This window comes from Triturus cristatus, chromosome 7 (genome assembly GCF_964204655.1).
Source record: "Triturus cristatus chromosome 7, aTriCri1.1, whole genome shotgun sequence".
Taxonomy (NCBI): domain Eukaryota; kingdom Metazoa; phylum Chordata; class Amphibia; order Caudata; family Salamandridae; genus Triturus; species Triturus cristatus.
The window spans coordinates 169,462,206-169,485,620 of NC_140590.1; the positions used below are offsets into that span (position 1 = coordinate 169,462,206).

Here is a 23,415-nt window from a genome sequence, read left to right on the forward strand (position 1 = left end):
CTATTTTAGCCGTACACAGAACCTTTTAATACGGTTAAATATGAATAGGAAATCTAGCCCTCGCTATTGCCACATTCTTCATAAAGAAAAGAAAAAAACTATAATTCCCTGTGGTCATAGTTTTTGGAACTACAATTTCTGTTAAATTTGTGTTGGACTTAACATCCGATCACGTGTCCTACACACACTGAAAAAATCAATGCAAACTGTTCCCAATTTTAACATAAATCTGGGCACATATACCTCTAGTTAGAGTTAATATTAGAACAAGGGTATGCCCCCGTCCGTATAATACCATCTGGTAGAGTGTAATTGTACACATCTTTTTACCGCCAATAACGGGACTACGTCACAATCTTCAGGGATTAAACTACATCTCCCCGGGGTCTCAGTCTTTAGAACTACAAATCCCATCCAATCTGATTGGACCTGGCATCCGATCACGTGTCCTATACACATCGAGAGAATAAACACAGACTATTCCCATTTAGAACAAATCTGGGTACATATTCCTCTATTTAGAAAGAATATTAGAACAAGGGTATGCTGCCGTCTGTGTGATACCATCCGGTAAAGCGGAGTTTTACAAATCACATTACCGCCATAGACGGGACACACGCTGACGTAACACATCTCGCGAGATCATTGACCAATCACAACATCGTTCACCAAACACGGAAGTATAAACATTCCGACCAGATGATACTCGGCGCGAAACGCCGGGGATCGAGACCAAGTAGGTGCACAGACGGGGCAGGACTCTTGACGAAGTAAGTGGGGTAGAGAAACGGGAGTTGGTAATTTTATTCTGTAGAGATCTTCATCCTCACTGGGATGGATTTTTAGCCAGAGAGAATTTTTAAACTCCTACGAAGACTGCCTCTATATTTCCTCATTCTTTTCACATTCCGGTTTTCCTACGAATAGAGTGTGACTACAGAGCTACCCCCTAACAGCCTTACGATCCCCTGAGAAACGGACCCCATTCAAAATACGGGTAAGAGTGAGTGCATGTGTGTAGAATGTCACAGCAATAGCACACATTGTTCGTATTGTAATCACGCATGGTTAAGAATAATACCATGATGAATCACGAATATGGTGAGAATGTTGAGAGTGATTGGTACATAAGAGAGTGTTTTTACATTGATAGTGAATACTAACTGGGATGACAAAACAGTTAGGATGCGAGCGATCTCGCCACCGCACAATATATCTGGCACTCTGACTAAGTGTACAGATATTGATATGAGTGGCACATGGATGGAATGAATTGTACACCACCTGGCCTTATGATCACCTAACACATGTAGGTGGTATACACCATGAACACGAATGTGGGAATGACAAATAACAAAACCTACAAGTACAAACTGTTTGTTGTTTGTTCCCCCCCCTTCTTTTGTTCTCTTCTTTTTTTCAGATGGAAGATAAAGCATGACAGATTAATTGATCAGTCATTTTTTAAGGAGCAGCTACTCTGCCCTTACACCAATACACAGGATAGGGAATTCCTACCTCTGTTACCCTGGGAGGCCTTCTGTTTGCCCTGAAGACAGTCCTGGACCTTCACGGCCAAAGTTGGACTGAAACATGTTGGCACTAGGGTCATAGGACCATAATTATCCTACAAAAAACCTTATTGAAATATTTTTAGTATCCCAGACAGACCCATAAATAAAGGGATATCGGGGATCTGTCTGAGGTTTTTTAATCTTCTAGCCCCCCTGGTCAAAAAAACATCTTCAAAGAGCTCCCAATACTGTGGTCGAGCCCACCCCGACTTTTAGGCGTTGGGGTGACCCGATGATGAAGCATGACACCTCTAGGGTGTGTGAGGGTACCTAAACCAAAAGGAATTGTTTCCTTGCTCACCTATTGGTAGAGTTAACTTTTCCCCACAATAGCTTCATCATAACGTTCCATCGACATATATTGAATTTGACCGGTTCTGGTCAGTTGGAGTGAAATTATAGTGACGTTGATTTCTAGTACCCTCAGCTCCTGACGAGATCTTCCCTTCCACTCTCACCTCTGACAGGGTCGGTACTCCACTAGTCCCTTCTGTCTGAGCCGATTTCCCCTCGCAAAGATCAGGATTGTATGGAGGTGGTCTCTCTGATAACAACCTCTCTAGCAGGCTATCATCTGTGTCACTGTCATCATCATCATCCACACTCTTTGTCTTCGAGCCATCAGTTTTTACCAATAAGGGATACAACCTGACTCCTATTGTTTGTACTCTCCATCTTTTCTCTTCTGCATCCCATCTCGCATTCTGAAATGCCTTGATTGACTTTTTCACCCTCTCCTGACTTCGATCTCTTTTCCTATCATGTGCTGCTCTAGTCCATGCATGCAATGCTTCAAACTGACTTGGTCTCGGCAAAGGTCGTAAAGCCGCCATCACAGACTTCAACTGATACAACACTTCCAACCTGAATGAGCCATATCGCGGGAAAGCTAATTCTCCTTCACCCTGTGTCATCTTATGCCAATTCTCAAGCCAAATTATGGTATGCAACCCCACATTTCTTGCCATATAATGTGCCGGAGTATCCTCGGGAGGGGCCTCTTCTCCCCCACGAGTAACCACATGTTTGTCACCTCTACACAATTCTCGGAAAAATTTAAAACACTTCATGATAGACAAATTTTAATCGCACACAATATTTTCGTCCACTTCCTGATGTCCAACCCGCCAATAGCAGCACGACTCACACCAACCGACCTATCGCAGCGCGACACCTTCTGACGTCACTTTTCCTCCGCTCGCAGCAGTTCCCCTCCTTCACAACTCACGTCTCACCCTTGCACTCGTCCCATTCATACGCTGAAATAACCGTTTGTCCCAAACAAGTTACTTCTCTGACTGTCCGTCCACAGTCTCTCGAAATTGTCGGCCTCGGTTGGCAACTGTCTGTCCACGTCCGACCAGACAATCACCTCTGATAGGTTACAAATGCTCAATTTCCACGTACAACAACCCACGACCAGCGTCGGTTACTCACGCACTCACACATTCGCACCCCCTATCTCGGTCTGGGTGATCGATGACATCTCACGATCCCCTTTCGGTGGTCAACAAAATCTAACTTGGGTGTCTTCCACACCACAATCGCTTAAGCTACTCGTCGAGCCTAAGACTCAACACTCACTCCAAACTCCGCAAGACATCACACACCAAATCAACACCGCAATCTACAAACATCTCACCCTATTCATAATCACTCCTCCTCGAACTGCTGCTTTCTGCCACACCGCTACTCTCCGTCAATCTCCATCAGCCGCCGTCATCCGCTGCTCACCATCTGATGAGTCACCATCACTTGACTTCTGTGGGCCTCAAGGATCACTTATCCTAATCTAGATCTTCCCTCGCTATCGGAAATACCCATCCTACTCTGCTACCAACTGATAAGACCGGATTCTTGTCTACCTAATTATCCACAAGAACCCTCACAGGTCGCCAGGATATTTTTATCTGCCAGATAGCGTAGAGGGGATAAACACAATTATCAAAATATATCTACCACAATTTGATTTCATTCGGGAAGGACCACTGACTCCAAATCTAAAATTTGTAAGATTTTATCATAATCAAAAACATCTAAACATACAGACACCTCAACACAAGGTGCAAAAGATAAATGGGCACTAATACAAATGCAAGCCTACGCAAAATTCTCATTCGGCTAAAAATGAAAAGAATTACAGATTCTAGAAGCTTCGAAAAGATGATCGTTATGCTTATATAAATTTTTGGAATCATCAGTCAAGAAAACAATTCTATCCCTACACTAACTCTAAGGTGACATCCCTACTTAGCATTCCCTCCCAGGCAAGAGAATCAAGAAAAAGGTGTCAGAAGTGAAGACCTCCTAAGAAGTTCGTTCACTTAGTCAGAGCTCGATATAAGATGCTCCTTCTAGCTTCCCGTCTAAGCCTCATCTGCACAACCCATGGGGCACTGTCCCTAATACAAACCCCCAAAATCGTAGAACACGCCCTTAGGCACAGCTCTTCAGCCTGGTCTTCCTTCGGAAATTTTCCATCAGGAGCTGTCTGTCGTCCAACGTTCGTTAGCTTGACCTTGGGTCTCAGGCACCTTTTCTCGGCAAATGTATCTGATTCATATTCCAATACACTCCCCTGTTGGCTTCTCACAGCATCCTAACTCCTAAAACAAAGACCTATTCTCACTAACGAGCTAAATGTCCTTGCACCTGCAACAGAAACATGGGAACGAGAAAAGAAACACTTCACGTCTCAGGATTTTACATTTCTCTTCAAGTGAAGCCTTTACCAAGGGAATCATTTTCGGCCTACAACATTAACTAACATAAGAAATAAACAGGCCTTCTCTTCTAACGCATATACGATCGGGCCTTTACAAAATTAAACACATGACTAAATCACATTCTAAGCATTAGTTCATTATTCTCCTTTGAGTAAATAAGCAGCTTACACATTTAATTCTAACATGGCACACGTTTATTCTAATACATTGCATTATACGGAAACTAATCATTGTACTTGTTACTAATACATTCACAATAGCTTGCGACGTTGATCTTCACAAACGTTATTACTTCCTAATCACTTCTATGCTAGACAAATACAGCAATACATTTCTATGGCACTTCTAAACATACATTGATTAATATGTGGGTGCTGACTAACGGTGAATATGATGCACCCCTACAAATCTCAGAACCTCATGGCGCTCTATCAGGAATAACACGCGGAAATATGAGGGAACATGGAGATTTCGTCTTGTTTTCGTCTTGTTTCAGTAATCAAAATTTCCATGTGAAACACAAACAAGTTATAATTTCGATGCGCCCAGTGAAATGGCCAATCGCATCGAAGGGCCAGGTCTTTTAACCACAGTGTGAAATATTACACTTAAAACATTGATCACTGCCACTTAAATTTTCGTCCTCAATACAATTTGCTACGATACTATGGAAAAAAATCATACAAACTAATATCTGGCACAAGACAATCATAGAACTAGAATAGATAAGAAGGGGAGGGTTCATCTCTTTGGACCTTGGCAGAAGATTGCCATTTCATTTTCTTCTATAGATATTGACTTCAAATCATAGGCAATCTTCTCTATCGGAGCTCTGGGTCACCCCAAAGGCTTCTGCAATCCAGTCCTTAATCTCACCCACGGGGTTTCCATTTCACACTGAAATTAGGTCCACCCGGACTTGTTTCTTATTATTGTCTCAAAGACTTAGAGGCATATTCTCAAGGATCCATTGCCGAGTTATCGGCACTGTATTGCAGCCAAAGTCGCGATAAATCTATCGCCCCATTCACAAGCTGGTGCTAACAGCCCATATCACCAGTTTACCCATGATAGCAGCCAAAAAAAAACATCGCCACAGATGACCCCGGCAACTAACGCTAATGAGATGCAGAGTAGAGTTCCCGTGCAATAAGTCACAACAACACCAAGTCACAACATTCTCAACGACCAGCCAGATCGGCAATAACATCACAAAACAGGTGATGCGTTAGCAGCATGAATTTAACACCTGCTCTCACCTGGTGTAAAGTCAGACTATAACCTGCACCAGAAAAGGGAGTCTAGCCCAGAGCCACACCTGAAGAACAACAGGTGCCATGGAGCCAATGATCATGCAGCTTGGACCCCCAAGAGGGCCACGACACCCACCGCCAACCCCCGAACCACCCCCACCTCCTCTGGAGCAAGAGATTGCACATCAACGTCACGAAATCATGGACAAAAGCATTCGCCTGATGTCACAGAATTACAGCAAATATCAGTCATGTGAGTACAGAAAAAGCAGAATCAATCATTCACCTTTGAAAGTCCAAACAAAATATCACAATCAAACTTGTCTCCAAACAACTATTTGGAAGAGTCATGGCGGGTCATCCCTAGACAATCTGTAAGTGACAGCCTGCAAGACAATATCCAAGATAAGAGGGTGTGTCAAGCACTCATCAAAGGACATAGAGAGAGAGAGAAAGAGAGAGAGAGAGAAAGAAAGAGGAGAAAGAGAGAGACTGAACAAGGAGCGCAAGCCAATCGGGCCCTTGGCTCATACATGCCAACTGTTTTGTGTGTTTCGCAATTGGTGCACCCTAAATCTAAGGCCTGGCATCAATTTCAGCTCGAAAGCCACATCACATTTCAGAAATGCAAGCAAAAGTCAGACTAAAATTAGGCATGAAAGCTCCTTTTTCTCAATACACATGGCGGAAGGACATCCGAACCTCCGACCTTGGTCTTGAATGCGGCCGGCACCCCCTGACTGATATACCATACCAGACTCTGACGACTCCCACACCACGAACTGCGCTAATGAAAGACCAACGTGTCCACACCCCACACACACTTGTCCCTGCTCAAGAGTACATCTGCATGGGATGCCCCTGACACATTGGTAAAAAACAACCCATATGTCCAAACGTTGAACACACATACGACTCATTGCTCCAAGCTGCGGCATATCATCCACAAATCTGCTGCCGGTCTCAGGAGTGCTAGTGGTACGAGACTAACAAACGCAATGGCAGGCAATCCTGGGCACATGCACAACCCCTGTCACGTGGAACTGTACCGTGCACAAATGCTGCATCTGTTGGGATCGCTGTCACTGGCAGTTTTGCGAATCAGTTACCGTCTAAGTTTCCGTCTTGCGTACGCTACATGCGTCCAGCCCTGGTTCCACTGTTGATCATGCACATTTGAGTGGCCCATGGAGGTCTGCCTGTCCAACACAATGGTAGCTGAACTGGATTATGATTTGTGTGTGCGCCCACTGTTGGCTCACGAACAGGAGTGCAACAGGGATACCCGTGCATGGGATGCCTTGATCTGTGGCATATGTGCTGGCAGTAGTGGATGGGAGATTGCAAAAGTCATTGTGTGCAGTGACCACATCGAGGCGCTCCCCTATTTTGCTGTTTTGTGGATTGGTGAAACTGCGTGGACGGGGCAATCTGTCCTTACCAGTTAATGGATTGGCTCTCCCTCGTGTTCCTTGAACTCGAGAATGATGTACTTCTGGAACTGATTGCCTATGAAGCTGCGCTCGCATTCATGGACGAGTAACTACGTTCCTGCAGCCACAACTGATTGACACCCAGAGCACAGGTCCCAACACCTTGTTGCATCGTGAAGGAATGGTCACATATCCCAGAACAACAGTGGACATGTCTGCATTCGCCCGGACTCAGAATGCATGTGCGTGCACCTACACGTGTTGTTACACACCTGTGCAAAGTGAAGCAGCCCCATGGGCGGAGCTCCAGAGCATCATTTGGCAACGTTCCTAAATCTGACATACTGCTGGAGGGAGACTACACACATGGCAATGTAGCACGACATGTGACCTTGTTGGACCCATTCACCTACTCACTGTCAGCAGAGCAGACAGTCGGCGCAGTCCGGTGGTACAGCTCTATGCAGATCCCATGGGCTGTAAGTCATGTCCCCTGACACGGGGCAATGAGCAGACACCAAACATCACATGACTCAACCAGCAAGGCAAGGTGGGCTCTGCCATCGTAATGATTTGTGTTAATTTTTGCCTCCCCATTTCTTGCACCCCGACATGTTCCCATGCTGCCTATAAGTGTCTTAAGCATTTGTCTGCATGTCGTGGCCCTTTCCTTGCCCATACTGACACCCGCATGCTAATAAAGTCTACACAACTTCACCAGTGTACAACTGTGATGAGTGTTGATTAGTATGACAAATCGTGTGCCTCAATGAGCATTGTCCTTACACAGGGAGGGACAGACTGCCACATTAACATTGGTGGTGAGTCCCTGTTGGCAGCTCCACCTCTGTGAGCCAGACATTATGTTTGGGATAGTTGCTGTTAGACCTGTGCTCTTACGTGTCTTCAGCAATGTGAGTATGGTGTCCAACTTCTTGTCATGTAGATCAATGTGATCCATCAAAACAGGCTGTGTCCACACCGATGTGTGTGAGTAGGTCATGCGAAGAGATGTTCTGTAGCCACATGCGATGGAGGACACTACTTCAGGCATGCTACCCATTTTGACATTTCTATACACAGCCCTAATTAATACATGGACGTGGGTCTATGTTGGGGGGGTCGCAAGATTGTTGTCCATGTGCAATGAGGCTACAGCTAGTTCAAACCTTCACAGTCATCTAATTGGCCATGTGGGTCAGGGTCAAACATGCGCATTGATGACATTTACCAGGGTGCACCTTTTTGTACAATCAATGTCCCTACATTCATCCATACTTTTATACGTGAGTGAACATAGACATGACACATCTGTGTGATTTGGAATGTTTTATTCACACTCTGGGTGGCGTCGGAGCTGGATCAGTACATGGCCATTTCAAGCCCACATAACATGGTTGCCCAGTGGTGGGCCAACCAGAGTCCTTGGGGGAATGCAAAGTTAATCTGAAGAGAAGGAGTTCAGTCCGCAGCCGGATTGCTGTATCTTTGGTATTAGAGCAGTTATGGCAGGCCATGTCGGGGTCCAGGTGAATGTCGCTGAGTGTTTCAGGGGACAAAGGTGTTGTTCCAGGGCATGATACATAGGGCTGAACCAGGCAGGGACAGGCCATGTGGCGTGGATGAATGCTACTACCTCCTTCCTCACACAGTCATTACCCCACGCATCTTGCTCCTCTGAGACGTCTTCTGTGTCCGATGTGTCAGGTGTGTGTCAGGTGTGTGTGGTGGTGTTATGCCTGCATCACTATGTGCCACTGACACGTCATGGGGAGGAGATGTGTGTGCCGAGGTTCCTGCAGCACTCATCTGGTACAGGCTCAGTGACAGCAATGGCAAGATGAGGATCTGGAAGATCCCAGCTACATCTCACTGGTGTTCAACCGTGGCAGCCATAGCACCCAAGGCAGTGATAAGTCACTTAACGTGGCTTAACGCTGCCTTGTAAATAAGGCACCCTTTCACTCTACTTAGTTTGAAATGGGATGGCAATGGGTGTTGTTGTGGGCGTTCCACCACAACACCCATTGATTTTGACTCTGCCCCCTATTAAGGGCAGCGTAAATAGGAGGCAGGGCTGGTCTCAAACAGGCGAAACAAGGAGAAATGCTTCATTTATCCTCGTCTTTGCTGTTTCCATGTGTGCTGCATTGTGCACATAAAAAATCATTTAAAAAAATGCTGTTTTGAAACTTCTATGTGTGCTCCATTAAGCGCACACAAAGAAGTTACAAAACGGCATTTAAAGATTGTTTATGTGCCGTAAGGGAGACCTTACCGCACATAAACAATCTTCCCCTCAACGCAGGCACTCTTGCACTATGGTGCAAGGGTGCCTGCATTGGTGCCAGGCAGCTAAAGTTAGCGCCAGCGCAGGGGGAAATGCAGGGCTGCACCATATTCTAGTAAATATGATGCAGCCCAGCGTTTCTAAAGTGACAAAGCGTATCGTTAGCCTTTTTGACTTAACGGCACGCTTTGCCACTTTATTGTAAATATGCCCCTTTCTAGTCTGACAATCAGAGCCCTACACGAGAATGACCCTATCCTCATTCAACTGCTCATCATTCCTTGCAGACACTGCAGGATTCTAGCATCCTTAGCCGCCAATCTTGTGAAAACCCCTACATTTTCAATAGCCGCACTTGTTTGCAGGTCCTTCGCAGATAGAGAGTGGCCAAACTATTTTTAAAAAACTACGGGGCATATCAACAACAACCGGCGATAATTATCGCTCAGCGCTCTTAGCGTGAGGATAATTATCGCCGGCTAGCGTGAATTTTTATCGCTGAGATAGCGTGCTATCAGCAACGCTTATCTCAATAGCGATAAAAATCTACACGCTAACAGGCTAACGTGAGATTATCGCTGGAAACCCAGCGATAATCTCACGTTAGCTTGTTGATAGGGACAGGCAAACTTAGCCATGATATCCTCCTTCCATAGGATATCATGGCTAAGTCTGAAAATTAGCAGACGTAAAAAAGCAGCGTTAACCGCGGTTAGCGCTGCTTTTTTTGTCTCTAACAGGGTTAGCGATATTCTTGATAATAGGAGAAATGTCGCTTAGCGACATTTCTCCTATTATTTTACTCTGGAACGCCCCCTTTGCATCTCATTAGAGATGCAAGGGGAAGCGTAGAGTAAAAGGGTGCTAACATGCAAATTTGCGTGTTAGCACCCTGTTGTTGATAGGGTGCTTGTTTTATCTCTGCTTTTTTGGCTTTTAAAGCCAAAAAAGCAGAGATAAAGCCCTTGTTGATATGCCCCTACCTACCTTCAAAAGAGCGACACTAGAAGTTGCCACCTTTAGAAAAAGAACCTAAAACCTGGCAGTTTGAATGCCATTGTTCTCAGTTACACGCTGGTGTTCATCGATTCCTAGCGCCGGGGCGCTCGAATGTGGGCATCAGAGTGCTTTAGATATAAATTAACATTATACCCGTTCATCACCAACGCAGCAACGCCATCAAGCTGAAGGAGTACCAGTCAGGCAAACACAACAATGTGGAAACATGAAAGAACACCCATCATATGTTTTAGGCTAATGCAGCCCTTCTCTAGCTATTCATTTAGCTGCCTTCTGAGATGCCGTTCACGCACTGAGCAACACAAAATGGAATTTTTCCTAAGCCATTCACGCACCTAGCAACGCAAAATGTCAGTTTCTCCAAGCAAACAGATTCGATCAGATTAAATATACAATATGGAAATATATATATATTTAATTTTAGAAAAGGCATGTAATCATGACATGGCTTTAAATTAAAGTATGCGCTGGTTTACCGTTACACCAAATTGTCCTACTATAGGGGCCGATAAAAAAGCTTGCTTAGCATGTTGTTGTGACATGACGTCTTCCTCAGCTGTCCTGATGGTTGCAAATGTTGTGTCTTGGCTTTCAGAATGGAGGGTCAATCATGTCAGCAGATTGTTCTCAGCAATGCACGTGCCAAGGAGGTCCCAATCTTGTCCAGTGCACCGCGTTCAGCTGCGCCAGCGGATCGGCCTGCGCACTGAGGGATGGGGTGCGAGGATGCTACACCCTGTACAACCAGTGCACCTTCCCGCTTCCCACCATTCTCAGGACACTTCAAAATGTTGCCCGCATCGGCATGGATCTGAGCTCCACCTGCAATTTCACGGATCCCAACTTCTACGTGGTGATGTTCAACTACATGACGTCCATACAGCCTGGTGGCGTCTCCCTTTCATTTGTAACAAAGACCTCTGTGATTGACTTGAGGAGCAGCCAAGAAGTAAGGGTAAGTGGGACAAACTCCTCTAGGACATGGCACAGGGAGGTGACTCCCAGAAGTATAGGGTAAGTGGTACATTTCTGAAAGATGAATGCAAAACAATGACTGATGGTAGAAGCAGGTTCAACCCCTGTATTGTCTCATCTTTTTGTGATTTTGGGAAAATCATTAAGAAAAATGCATCATTCCGTCTAGCTTTGTTGTAATGTGCTCTTAATTCTTGTTTTGCGCTATATAAATAAAACTGCAAAAACATACAGTTCAGATCTAAGGAGTGAGTGCACATTTTGGAAGTCTTACTGATGTGGCAATAGTGCAAACCTGCTAATTGTGATTCCATACATTTTACAGTGCCACTCTTCTATTCCTTGCTGGTACAATGATCATTTAAAACACTGATTACCAGCAGTTTAGGATGCAGCATTAAAAAACAGCAACCAGGGCACTGGTGGTTACTTTGAAACTTCACCTGCAAACCACCAAAAACTTTATTAATGCTTCAAAATAAAGGTAATACCTCTGCAGGGAGGGAGTGGCCGTCATTTGCAAGAAAGAGAGGTGCTCTTAAAAAGCCAGGTTGGATTGCCTCCATATCAAGGTAAGTTAAGTGTCATTCTGGCGATGTTGGGAACTATTTAGACTGGGTGCTAACAGTGTTTGCACTTGATCCTGGCACTCCCAGATGTATAAAACTACCGCACATCTGGTGCACAATATACTAGGAAAAGCCTAGGAACGTTTGCATGGGGAAAATAGGTTTGAAAGAAGAAAAATGTTTAGAAATCAAGGGCCAGATGTGTGAATAATTGGTCTCACGATACTGGTTGCAAATTGCAACCAGTATTTTTGGGACCCGTAAATATTTTACCAACCAACCTTTATATTAATAGGTTCGTTCATAAAATTTCAAATTGCATTGGGTTGCAACCCAACCTACCTATTGTTTATTAATGTAATAGTTTGCAAATTGTGATTCACTACAGTTGGAGGCTAATACAGGGCTGATGGCTTGGTGGAGTCGACAGACCACCTTCTTTGCCATTGCTTTGAAATTAAGGAAATAGGCTTGCTTTTAAAAAGAAAAGCTTTTTGTTGAGAGTCCCCAAAAGACTCCTTTCTTTTTACAAATGGGTTACTACCTATTTTGTGGTTTCAGTATTTTTTCAATGTTTTGCGACCGGATTTCACTTGCAAAACATTGATACATAGCATTAGGATTCAGTGTTTGGAAGGGATGCCTACAACACATCCTTACTAGATACCAAGTCTGATTCCATCCACGATCCCATTTTAGCAGACAAAAAACTTTTCAGACTTCTAAATGGGATTAGTACATATGATAAAGGATTTGAAAGATTGCAAATGTAAATCAGAGTGCGTTAACTCAAATTTCTCCAAATGATCTCTCAATCGGTGGAGGAAAATTTAATATCAAGGCATAACCGGCAAGTATGGTATCAGATTTTCCAGAAATTCCAGATCTAGGAATGAGATCCCCAGTGCTGCTTAATTTCAATAAATCAAATTTAGTGGGGCTCATTTATAATCAAATGATATGGTGTGCTGATGTATAATATGAGCTGTAAATGATTTACTTCCTCATCCTAATTCTTAATAGTGATGAGTTAACTCCCATGTAATGCAGTTATCCACCATCTACCAAACTTTTTACTAATTATGTTTGATTGGCTCTGGCCAATCCATACTTTGGGGCATATCAACAAGGGCTTTATCTCTGCTTTTTTGGCTTTAAAAGCCAAAAAAGGAAAGATAAAACTAGCGCCCTATCAACAACAGGGTGCTAACATGCAAATTTGCATGTTAGCACCCTTTTACTCTACGCTTCCCCTTGCATCTCTAATGAGATGCAAAGGGGCCGTTCCAGAGTAAAATAATAGGAGAAATGTCGCTAAGCGACATTTCTCCTATTATCAAGAATGTCGCTAACCCTGTTAGAGACAAAAAAAGCAGCGCTAACCGCAGTTAACGCTGCTTTTTTACGTCTGGTATTTTTCTGATTTAGCCATGATATCCTATGGAAGGAGGATATCATGGCTAAGTTTGTCTGTCCCTATCAACAAGGTAACGTGAGATTATCGCTGGGTTTCCAGCGATAATCTCACGTTAGCCTGTTGGCGTGAGGATTTTTATCGCTAATGAGATAAGCGTTGCTAATAGCACGCTATCTCAGCGATAAAAATTCACGCTAGCCGGCGATAATAATCCTAGCGCTAAGTGCGCTTAGAGATAATTATCGCCGGTTGTTGTTGATATGCCCCTAAGTGTCTTTCATATACCCAGCTCTTGCTCTTTATTCCTGTGCAAGAAACCCTTCTGGTTCTTGGGAGTTGTTGGGGCATTCCCATTATTTCTCGAAGTCCTGCACAAGTCTCTTAAGAACCAAGGGCATATGCAACCCTTTCATTCTAGACACAAGAAATCTGAAAGAGCAAGAAAGTTTTTTATATTTTTTTTAAGTTTGAGTTTCATGAAAACCAGAGAAAAAAGAACAAAGGTATGATAAGTAAAGTAGATCAAGATTATATGAAGGAATAGAAAATGCAATGGTTACAATAAACATACTATGTGTAGAAGGGGAATAAGAGGGAGATAGGAATGGGGAAAGCAATATATTACGTCATTACAAAGGTTGAGGAAAAACGAAATATGACAATAAATTCTGTATGCATGACAAATATCAATAATAACATATTGTAATATAATTACGTAGGCAAAAAACAACTAGTATTTACGGCAGTTTCCGGACACCATCTGATGTATTTCCAGTTTGAGGTTATTAAATGTAAAGCTATAGCTAGAAATAAATCTATCAATTTAAAGTTTGATGGTGATTGAGGCCAATTAGGGGACAATGAACCTAAGAAAATATTGGGTAAATAAAAGGGAACATTAACTCTAAAAATCTTATTAATTTGAGACCAGACTAATTGACAGAATTGAAAGATATTAGGACAGTCAAATAGCATGTGTTTTAAATCAGCATGTGAACAGGCATAGGACCAGCAGGTAGATGGAGTATCAGGAGAGAAAGAAGCTAATGTCGTAGGGGAAAGTAGAACACGTTGATAAAGTAAAGGGTTTGGGTAGTATTAGCAGATTGTGATGTCTTATGGATATTTAGCCACAATTTATCCCAGATGGAGGAAGGAAAGCACTGTACTAAATCCCTCTCCCACGCCAACTCTGTCTTTAATTTTTGCAATTCTGAAAGTAATAATACACATTTGTAAATAGAAGACGCAGAGGTGGAAGTATTTAATAAAGGAAAAATTGTAGAACAGGTTATAGGAAGATTGGAGATAGTTGGAAGTGTAAGGTGATATTGGTTAAGAGAAGGAAGTAGAAGAATATATTGTGTTTTAAAAGAGTTAGGAAGATAACATTTAGATTGGAGTTCAGTAAAGGATAAGGGGGCATTATTAATCAAGAGTTGAGAAATCCATATCAAACCCTTGGATCTCCAGGATTTCCAGTAAATGGTACGATTTTTGATACATAATAATTTATTGTGCCAAATGGGTTGTTGAGATATCGAGGTAAAGGAAGGATAAGACAATGGTTGAAGAGGAGATAAAAGTTTACGAGTGTGAGAAATAACGGAAGAGTGTAGAGTGGAGATATTATTAGTAAAGGCAAGAGTTTCTTGAATATCAAAAGGGGAAGAAAGAGATTTTTCTGTAGATAACCACACCGGGGGATGAGTAGAGAGATCGGAGGAAATCCAATGGGAAGCTTGTTTTAGGGAGAAGGCATAGTGATAAGATTTAAAGTCAGGGAATTTAAGGCCCTCATTAAGTCTGTCTCTTTTTAGAGAGGACAAAGCTATTCGACAGGGTTTGCCTTTCCAGACAAACTTTAGTAGAAGCAAATCAATTTTCTTGAAATAATACCCGGGAATGTGCACAGGAATCATAGAGAGAATGTATAGAATCAAAGGTGTGAGCATCATCTTAATTGAATCTTATCTTCCCCACCAAGAGAGAAAAAGAGGATGCCATCTAGTAATGGTGTCATTTAACTTTTTGTTAATGTGGTCAAAATTTAATTTTAAAGTCTCTAAGATAGTCGAGGAAAACCATAGACCTAAGTATTTTAACCTAGAGGGTTGCCAGGAAAATCCTATATGAAGAAAATAGTGCTTAAGGCATAAAACATTAAGGGGGGAAAACTTCACATTTATCCCGATTAAGAGGGTACCCTGATAACTGAGAAAAAATATCAAGCTGGTGGAGAAAAGGAGGAAGTGAAGTGTCCGGGTTATAACAGTATAAAAGGATATCATCCGCATAAACAGACATTTATACTTGATGTGGGCCTAGTTGGAAACCTGTGACCTGAGCGTCCAGTCTAATTTTAGTTAAAAAGGGCTCCAATGCAACTACAAACAATAAAGGTGAAAGAGGACATCCCTGTCGTACCCCTCTAGAGAGAGAAAAATAATCTGAAATTTTACCATTAGAGAAAATAGAAGCTTCAGGACCAAAATATAGTAAGGAAATCAAGGAAATCAATTTGGGAGGAAAACCTATCCACCTTAAGGCACGAACAAAAAATCCCAACCAATCCTGTCAAATGCTTTTTCAGCATCAAAAGCTATAGCTTCAAGAGGGTAGTCTAGGGAAGATGCCTTGCTAAGGATGTTAAAAAAGACTCTAGAATTATCAGAGGACAGTCGACCCTTTACAAAGCCGGATTGTTCAGGTCCAATAAGCTCAGGTAGAATAGGGTCAATGCGTTATGCCAAAAGTTTTGCAAATACCTTTAGTCTGTATTAACTAAAGAGATGGGACAATAGTTTTTACACAAGGAGGGGTCTTTATTGTCTTTTAGGATTAAACATATCATGGCTTCTTGAACAGTGCCCTGAGAAGAACCGTTTGTAATAAAGGAGTTAAATAAAAGAAGAAGATTTGGAAAAAGAAGCTTAGAAAAGTGTTCATAGAACTCAACAGTGAACCCATAGGGTCCAGGGGCCTTATCTCGTCGTAATACTGAAACAGCGCGGGAAATTTCTGCCACAGTGATATCAGTTTCCAACGAATCAAAATCAATATGTTGAGAAGGAGGAGAATTAATAAATTGAAAATAAGAGGATAGATCTGATTGAAGTGGTTGTGTCTCAGGAGTGTATAGATTTTTATAAAAGTAGACAAATTCATTTAAAATATCGTTGTCTTTAAAAAGTGTGGTCCCAGTTTTGCAAATATTCTATTCCAGTTCTATCTCGTCTAGTTTTTAAGTAGTTAGCCAATAGTTTCCCCATTTTATTTTGACCTCCATAATGGCGAGAACTATATTTCAAGAGATAGGAGGGAGCAGCCTCCGTGGATAATCTATTAAAAGTAAGCCTGGCATCAATAAGATCTTTTAAAGAAGATTCAGTATTGGAGTGATAATAAGAGTATTTCTAGTCGTTTAATTTTAGTGAGTAATTGAGTAGTTTGTTTTTCAAAACCTTTTTCTCTTTTGTGAGACAAAATTCATTATAAAACCCCTCACGGTTGCCTTGAAAGAATCCCAAATCATTATAGGGGAGGATTCCGGAGTTGTGTTAATAGCAAAAAAATCGGAAACAAAGGAGCTGAATTGGCTAGAGAAATTAGGATACACAAGTAATGAATTATTAAAACGCCATCTACCAGTATGTGGAACAAAAGGTATTAAATCAAAATCAACAAAAACCGGGGCATGATCTGATATTAAAATAGAACCTATGTCAGAGTGAAGGACATGTTGAGCTAAGGATTTACTTAAAAAGAGATAGTCAATACGGGATTGTGATTGATGTGGGGGTGAAAAGTAACTGTATTCTCGAAGGTCTGGGTGACAGAGTCTCCAGATATCTACTAGTGATTTACGGCGTATGGTGGAGGTAAATTGTGTATGCATTTTTGTGTTTATAAATTTTACTGGAGAATGTCTATCCAATATGGGATCATGAATTTGATTGCAGCCACCACCAAAAACAATATAATCATCATCAAACAAAATTAATTTATCAGAAATCTGTGTCCAGAATGTTTTATCAACGGAAACTGGGCCATAAACATTAAAGATAACTAACAGTATTTTATCTATAAGTAATTTAACAATAACCCAATGACCATCAGAGTCAGATTCTTGATGGACAACTGAAACATGAAATTTCATATGACAGAGAATCAAAACACCATTTTTCTCACCCAAAGCAGGAGAAGAAAAAACATTGACCACCCAACATTTCTTTAATTTAGAAGCTTCAATATCAGACAGATTAATTTAGCTAAATGGGACAACACTCATTGTCTTTTAATGGGATTACCTAATCCCTTGAGATTCCATGTAGTAACTCTGAATTTGACTGGAAGGCAATAACATAAGCATTTATTTTTTTTTTTTTTTTTTTTTTTTTTTGAAACCGTTTATTACATCCATAAAAAGGTTACAGTTATGGGCCTACAACCGCACGGCCGGCCGCTAGAGCATCACAAATATAGTACATACAGACAGTAAAAGTCTCTCAGCGGTGCACAGTAAAAACACAGGAGTAATCAACGGTGCAGGCCTCACGGCGTCCTGCCACAGAGTACGGTTTCATTTTAAAGACTAACAACAGCAACAAAAACCACAACCGCAAGGCAACCCAAGATTCAAGGTGACAACACTTGCTCCATAGTGGGGGATCCAGAGTGGCAGGAAAGATCTGAAGAGGGGGATGGGAGGAGATCAGGGACTGGGGGGCCGCGTGCCCGCGGCCGAGCAAGGGGGTCCAGCTAGGGAGACGGAGCAGGCGAGGCAGCCGGCAGCTGTGGCGGCTCACAAATGCCCCCACGGTAGGCGTTCCAGGGGCCCCAGAGTTTCACCCACGCCCCAGGCTTACCCCTCGCCACATACACCACCTTTTCACGGAACATACACCAATCCATGTGCTCTTTCCAGGCCGACACCGCAGGGGGCTTCTGGGATCCCCACAATTGAGCAATATCACGTTTCGCTATCATGTATCCCAGAGTCACCCACCGCGTCTGCGGAGCCGAATAGTCATTCGGTTCCCATACATTCAACAAGCACCTCCTCGCTTCAGGCAGCAGCGCTACACGCGTGACCACACGCAGGACCTCATGCACACCACGCCAGAATCGCTCCACCTTCGGGCACTCCCACAGTATATGCATAAAAGTCGCCAACGCACCACAGCCACGCTTACACAGTCCGTCCACGGCAAAACCCATACGTAGAAGCCGTGGCCCCGTCACGTAGACCCGGTGAAGGATCTTGAGCTGGACGAAACGAAGGCGAGCCGGGATGGCCACCTCTTTTGGAGAGGCCACCGCGGACATCCAATCCTCGTCGTCCAGCTCCAGCCCGTCGGCCACCCAAGCCTCGCGTAGACTAGTTAACAGGCACGATCTATCATTAATCAGCTTCTTATATATGAGGGAGATCGTGCTGTCCGGGACATGGCCATCCAGCACTCTGTCCTCCAGGGGGGAAGACTCCGGAATGGATGCAACATCCGGGAAGACGGAGCCCAGCGCATGGCGGACCTGTAGGTACCGAAAGTACTCACTGCCCTGCAGCTGGAACTCCGCCTGCAGCGTCTCAAAAGTTTTGAATCCCCCCCTCGTCCAGAGATCCCCCACTGTGCTGATTCCGATCGTGTCCCACTTCTCGAAGCCCTTTGTTGTCCACAGGGAGCCCAGCCTCTCGGAGGCATACAGTGGAGACGCCCGGGTCAAACGGTCCTTCCACCCCATAGCTGCATTAGCCGCGTGCCAAACCCGCACCATGACACGCGTCGGTCCCGTCAGACGGGAGTCGGGCGCGCCAGAGTACAGTGCTCGATTGTAATCGCCACCGGGAAGGAGCATCTTGTCCATCTCGAATGCCGGGTTCAGGGCGGGCCCGTAAAGGCCATGATTAATTGCAGCTAGCTGGGAGGCCCAGTAATACCGTTTAATGTCCGGGAGGGCGACCCCTCCATCGTACCACGGGAGCGTCAGTTTAGCCAGAGCAATACGCGGCCTCCCGTCCCAGAACAGGCGCCGCTGAAGGCCCTCCACCTCACGGAAGTAGCTTGCCGGGACCATGTCCATAGTGTTCTGAAGGGCATAGAGGAAGCGCGGCAAGGACATCATTTTAAACAAGGCCGCTCGACCGAGCGGCGAGAGCGGGAGACGCCGCCAGCGCACCACATCCTCCCTCAAACGCTGGAGAGGGGGCAGCAGATTCCGCTCATAGCGGGCCTCCGGGTCAAGAGTGATATATATACCCAAGTACCGGAAACCCTGGGAGGCAATCTGGATCGGGCAGTCCCGCGGCAGGACCGGAGCCTCCCCGGAGAGTACGTAGACACAGGATTTCGCCCAGTTAATGACTAGGCCTGAGTTGCGACCGAAGGAGCGCAACACATCAACTAGGACGATCAGGGACTTGCGCGGGGAGGCGAGATACAACAGGATATCGTCCGCGTAGAGGGACACACGGTCCTCGTGCTCGGGGGTCCAGCGGAGACCCCGGATGGAAGGGTGCCACCGCAGCCACTCCGCCAGGGGCTCCAGGGCCAGGGCAAACAGAAGAGGCGACAGGGGACAACCCTGTCGCGTGCCCCGTCCCAGCGCGAACGGGGTCGACACACGCCCGTTCACCACCACCTGCGCCATGGGGCCCGAATATAGTAATTTGACCCAGCTGATGAAACCCGGGCCGAACCCAAACTTCGCGAGCATCGCCCAGAGATATGGCCATTCGAGCGTATCAAACGCCATGGTGGCGTCCAAGGACGCCAAGATGGCTGGCTCCCGCACAAATGGAACACGCGCAAGCACGCCGTGCAAGCGCCGTAGATTAAGCGCCGTGTTGCGGTGCGGGATAAAGCCCGATTGGTCTTGGTGGACCAAATCGCCCACCACGCCAACCAACCGGTTAGCCAACACCTTGGCGAGGATTTTGGGCTCCGCGTTCAAAAGCGAAATCGGCCGATAGGATGTGACCCGTTCACGGGGCTTTCCCTCCTTATGGATCACCACAATTGTAGCCAGACGCTGGTCCGGCGGGAGGGAGCCCTGCGAGTGAGCCGCGAGGAACATCGCACGCAGGTGGGGCGCCAGCACATCCGGGCGTAGCTTATATAGCTCAATGGGAATGCCATTGGGGCCCATGGCCTTGCCAGACGAAATCGAGCGAATAGCTGAGGCAATTTCGTCCGAGGTGGGGGGGACGTCCAGCGAGTCTCTGTCTTCCGCCGTAAGGGAGGGGAGTGCAATATCCCGAAGCAGGGCAAAGGAGTCCGCCTCCGAACAGGGAGAAACAGGGGAGTAGACTCCGCGGAAATAATCCGCGAAACAGGAGACAATGGCTTCCGGCTCCGTGGCACACGCACCATCCACGCTCTCAATCAAAGGCACCACTCGGCTCGCTCTCTCTCTCTTATCCAACCACGCAATCAATTTACCGGCCTTATCACCCACGTCGTACAAGCGCCCCTGCTGCTCTCTACCAAGGCCCCTGGCCGCCTCCGTGACGAGGGCCCGGTAGGCCGCCTGCTTTAACTGCAGAACATGTAACTTGGCGTCTGTTACCCCGTTCCCCAGGTCACCCTCCAATTCCGCAATCTCGGCCTCCACCCGGGTCACCTCCTCCCGCTCGCGCCGCCGGGCATTGGCAATAAAGGAGAGGGCCTCCCCTCTAAGAACCACTTTGAAAGCCTCCCATAGGGAGAGGGCAGATGGGACCGACCCCTCATTCTCCTCAAAATAGCGCTGCAAGGATGTGATCAAGTCTGCACGAATGGAGGGGTCGCGCAGATACCAGGCGTTAATCGGGGCCACCCTGCCATCCCCCCTCGGGATGACATCGAAATGCAACAACAATGGGGAGTGGTCTGAAATACCCCGTGCCAGATGGCGCACCTCTCCCACCCTCCCCGCATGGGCTGCTGGGACAAGGATATAATCAAGCCGCGAGAGACTGCCATGGGCCCCCGAGTGGAAGGTGTATTGTTGCAATACGGGATGCTTTAGGCGCCAACAATCCACCAGGCCCAGTGTGTCTAAAAGGCCAGGCAGCCACGCCTGTGCCCGAGGGAGGTCCCTAGGGGGATGGCGATCCATAGATCCAGAAACCACCGCATTAAAGTCCCCTCCCACCACCAAGAGGCCACTCGGAAGTTCCAGAAGGAGGCGCCCCAAGTCCGCAAATGTAGTGGCCTGTAGCCCAGGCGGGACGTACACCGACACAAAACTGAACACTCTACCCTCCATACGTCCCGCCAGAGCAGTGTAACGTCCCCTCTCATCGTGGTGCACCTCATCAATCTCCAGCGGGAGCGAGTTCCTAATCATAATACCCACCCCCCGCGAGCCCGAGGTGAAGCCAGAGTGGGCCGCCAAACGATATCCCCTCCGATTCATTGCATGAAAGGTGTTACCTATAAGGTGCGTCTCTTGCAGAAAGACAACATCTGGTGAAATACGTTTTAAATACTGCAGGACCACACCACGCTTAATCCTATCCCCCAGACCGTTAACATTCCATGACAACACCGTCAAGTCCCTACCCCCCATCATACGTCGAAACAATCGGTCGTCCCCCACCGAGCAGTCTAAAGACAACAAAACAGCTGCAGGATTGCCTTGCGGTACAAACAAACAACACACCCCCCCCACCCCCCGGTCCCAACAAAACTCCCCCCTCCCTGCACCCCTGCATGAGCCCAGACAGCCCCCCCAAAGTGCAGTGTGCCTGTCGCCCCATAGCTAAATACTAACTAGTCCCCCAGAGGAGGAGGGAAGCCCCCAGCAGGCCCCACACGACCTCCATGGGAGGGGAACCTACAGAAGCAGTATGTGGTGAAGGAACAATGTCCCGAGCAAGGCAATACAGTCATCCCTCAATTCTGATCCAGCGGGCCCTCCTCGCCAGCTGCGCTCCCCCCACCCCCCCGGCCCCGATCCCCAGGCAAGGTGTCCAACCAGTCCCCAGCCGCCTCGGGCCGGTCGAAGAAGTGCGTGCGACCATCCACCTCCACCCGCAGCTTAGCCGGGAAGAGCATTGAGTACTTAAGATTTAGGTCCCTTAAACGACGTTTGACGCCAATAAAGCTCTGCCGCTGCTTCTGGACCGCCGGGGTAAAGTCTGGGTAGAAGTTGACGTCCATGTTGTCCAACCTGACCGGTCCCTGTTGCCTGGAGGTCTGGAGGATGGCATCTCGGTCCCGAAAATTAAAGATTCGGGCAATAAGGGGCCGTGGCGGGGCACCGGTCTTAGGGCGGCCCCCGGGGACGCGGTGGGCACGTTCCACCGCAAAAAACTTACTCAGCCCCCGGGGCTGGAGGTGGGTCAGGATCAAGTCTTCCACGAAGAGGTCCGCCGCCTCCGCCTCACGTCCCTCCGGCACACCAATAATGCGAATATTATTCCTCCGGGCGCGACCCTCGGAATCCTCCAGTCGCCGGTCCATCAGGGCGCTCGCCTGGCCAAGCCGGCGCACCTCCTTCTGGAGGGCCACCACGTCAGTCGTGAGGCTCGTTGTGGTGTGGGTCAGGGAGTCGACTCGGTCGTTCGTTTTTGACAAGTCCGCCCTCACCAGTCCCACATCCACCAGGACCGAGTCAATTTTTTGCGACAAGGTGTCAAAACGCTGGTCCACTGAGGCCTTCAGTTCAGCGATGGCGCCCATGACGTCCCGGAGGGTTAGATCCACTGGATGGGCGGGTGCCTCCGTCGGGCCCACCGGGGATGACCGCGTTGTCTCCGGAGAACCCTTTTGGAGCGTGTAGCGGTCCATACTATTGGCCTGGTGCGCCGTACCACGGCGGGTCGTCTTCACCTTCGCCCGGTCGCCATCTTGTTTGGTGGCCATGCTGGCCCTTCCACCGTCGTGCCAAGATCTCCAAACGGGCCGTCACACCAAATCACGGGTGTCAAGGGGGCGACCACAGAGCTGCGGGTCGATCCACCGCAGGCGGGTCAGCTGGGCACCGGGACAAGGCAACACCACCGCACCCCGCTCCGCAGCCCGACCTCGCCAGAGAGCAAGGAGGGCGCAAAAGCGAAAGTGAAAGTGCGGGGTACGCGAGTCGCCCAGCCCCGCTCGCCGCTGTTATTCACCTTGTCCCCGGATCACGCCACTACTCCAATCCGGGGGGCCGGCGAGGAGAAGGCCGCAA

The 23,415-nt window shown here is 46.4% G+C and overlaps 1 protein-coding gene across 1 annotated transcript in view; it reads left to right on the plus strand.

The window, feature by feature from the left end:
- The window catches only part of LOC146809137 (IgGFc-binding protein-like), a gene marked incomplete at its 5' end in the record, with an annotated part of 458,615 nt that overhangs the window by 347,312 nt on the left and 87,888 nt on the right, over positions 1–23,415 (plus strand). Inside the window, one exon of the mRNA XM_085615951.1 lies at positions 10,892–11,251. Coding sequence (XP_085472077.1) covers positions 10,892–11,251 — 360 coding nt within the window. The remainder of the gene's footprint in view (positions 1–10,891; positions 11,252–23,415) is intronic.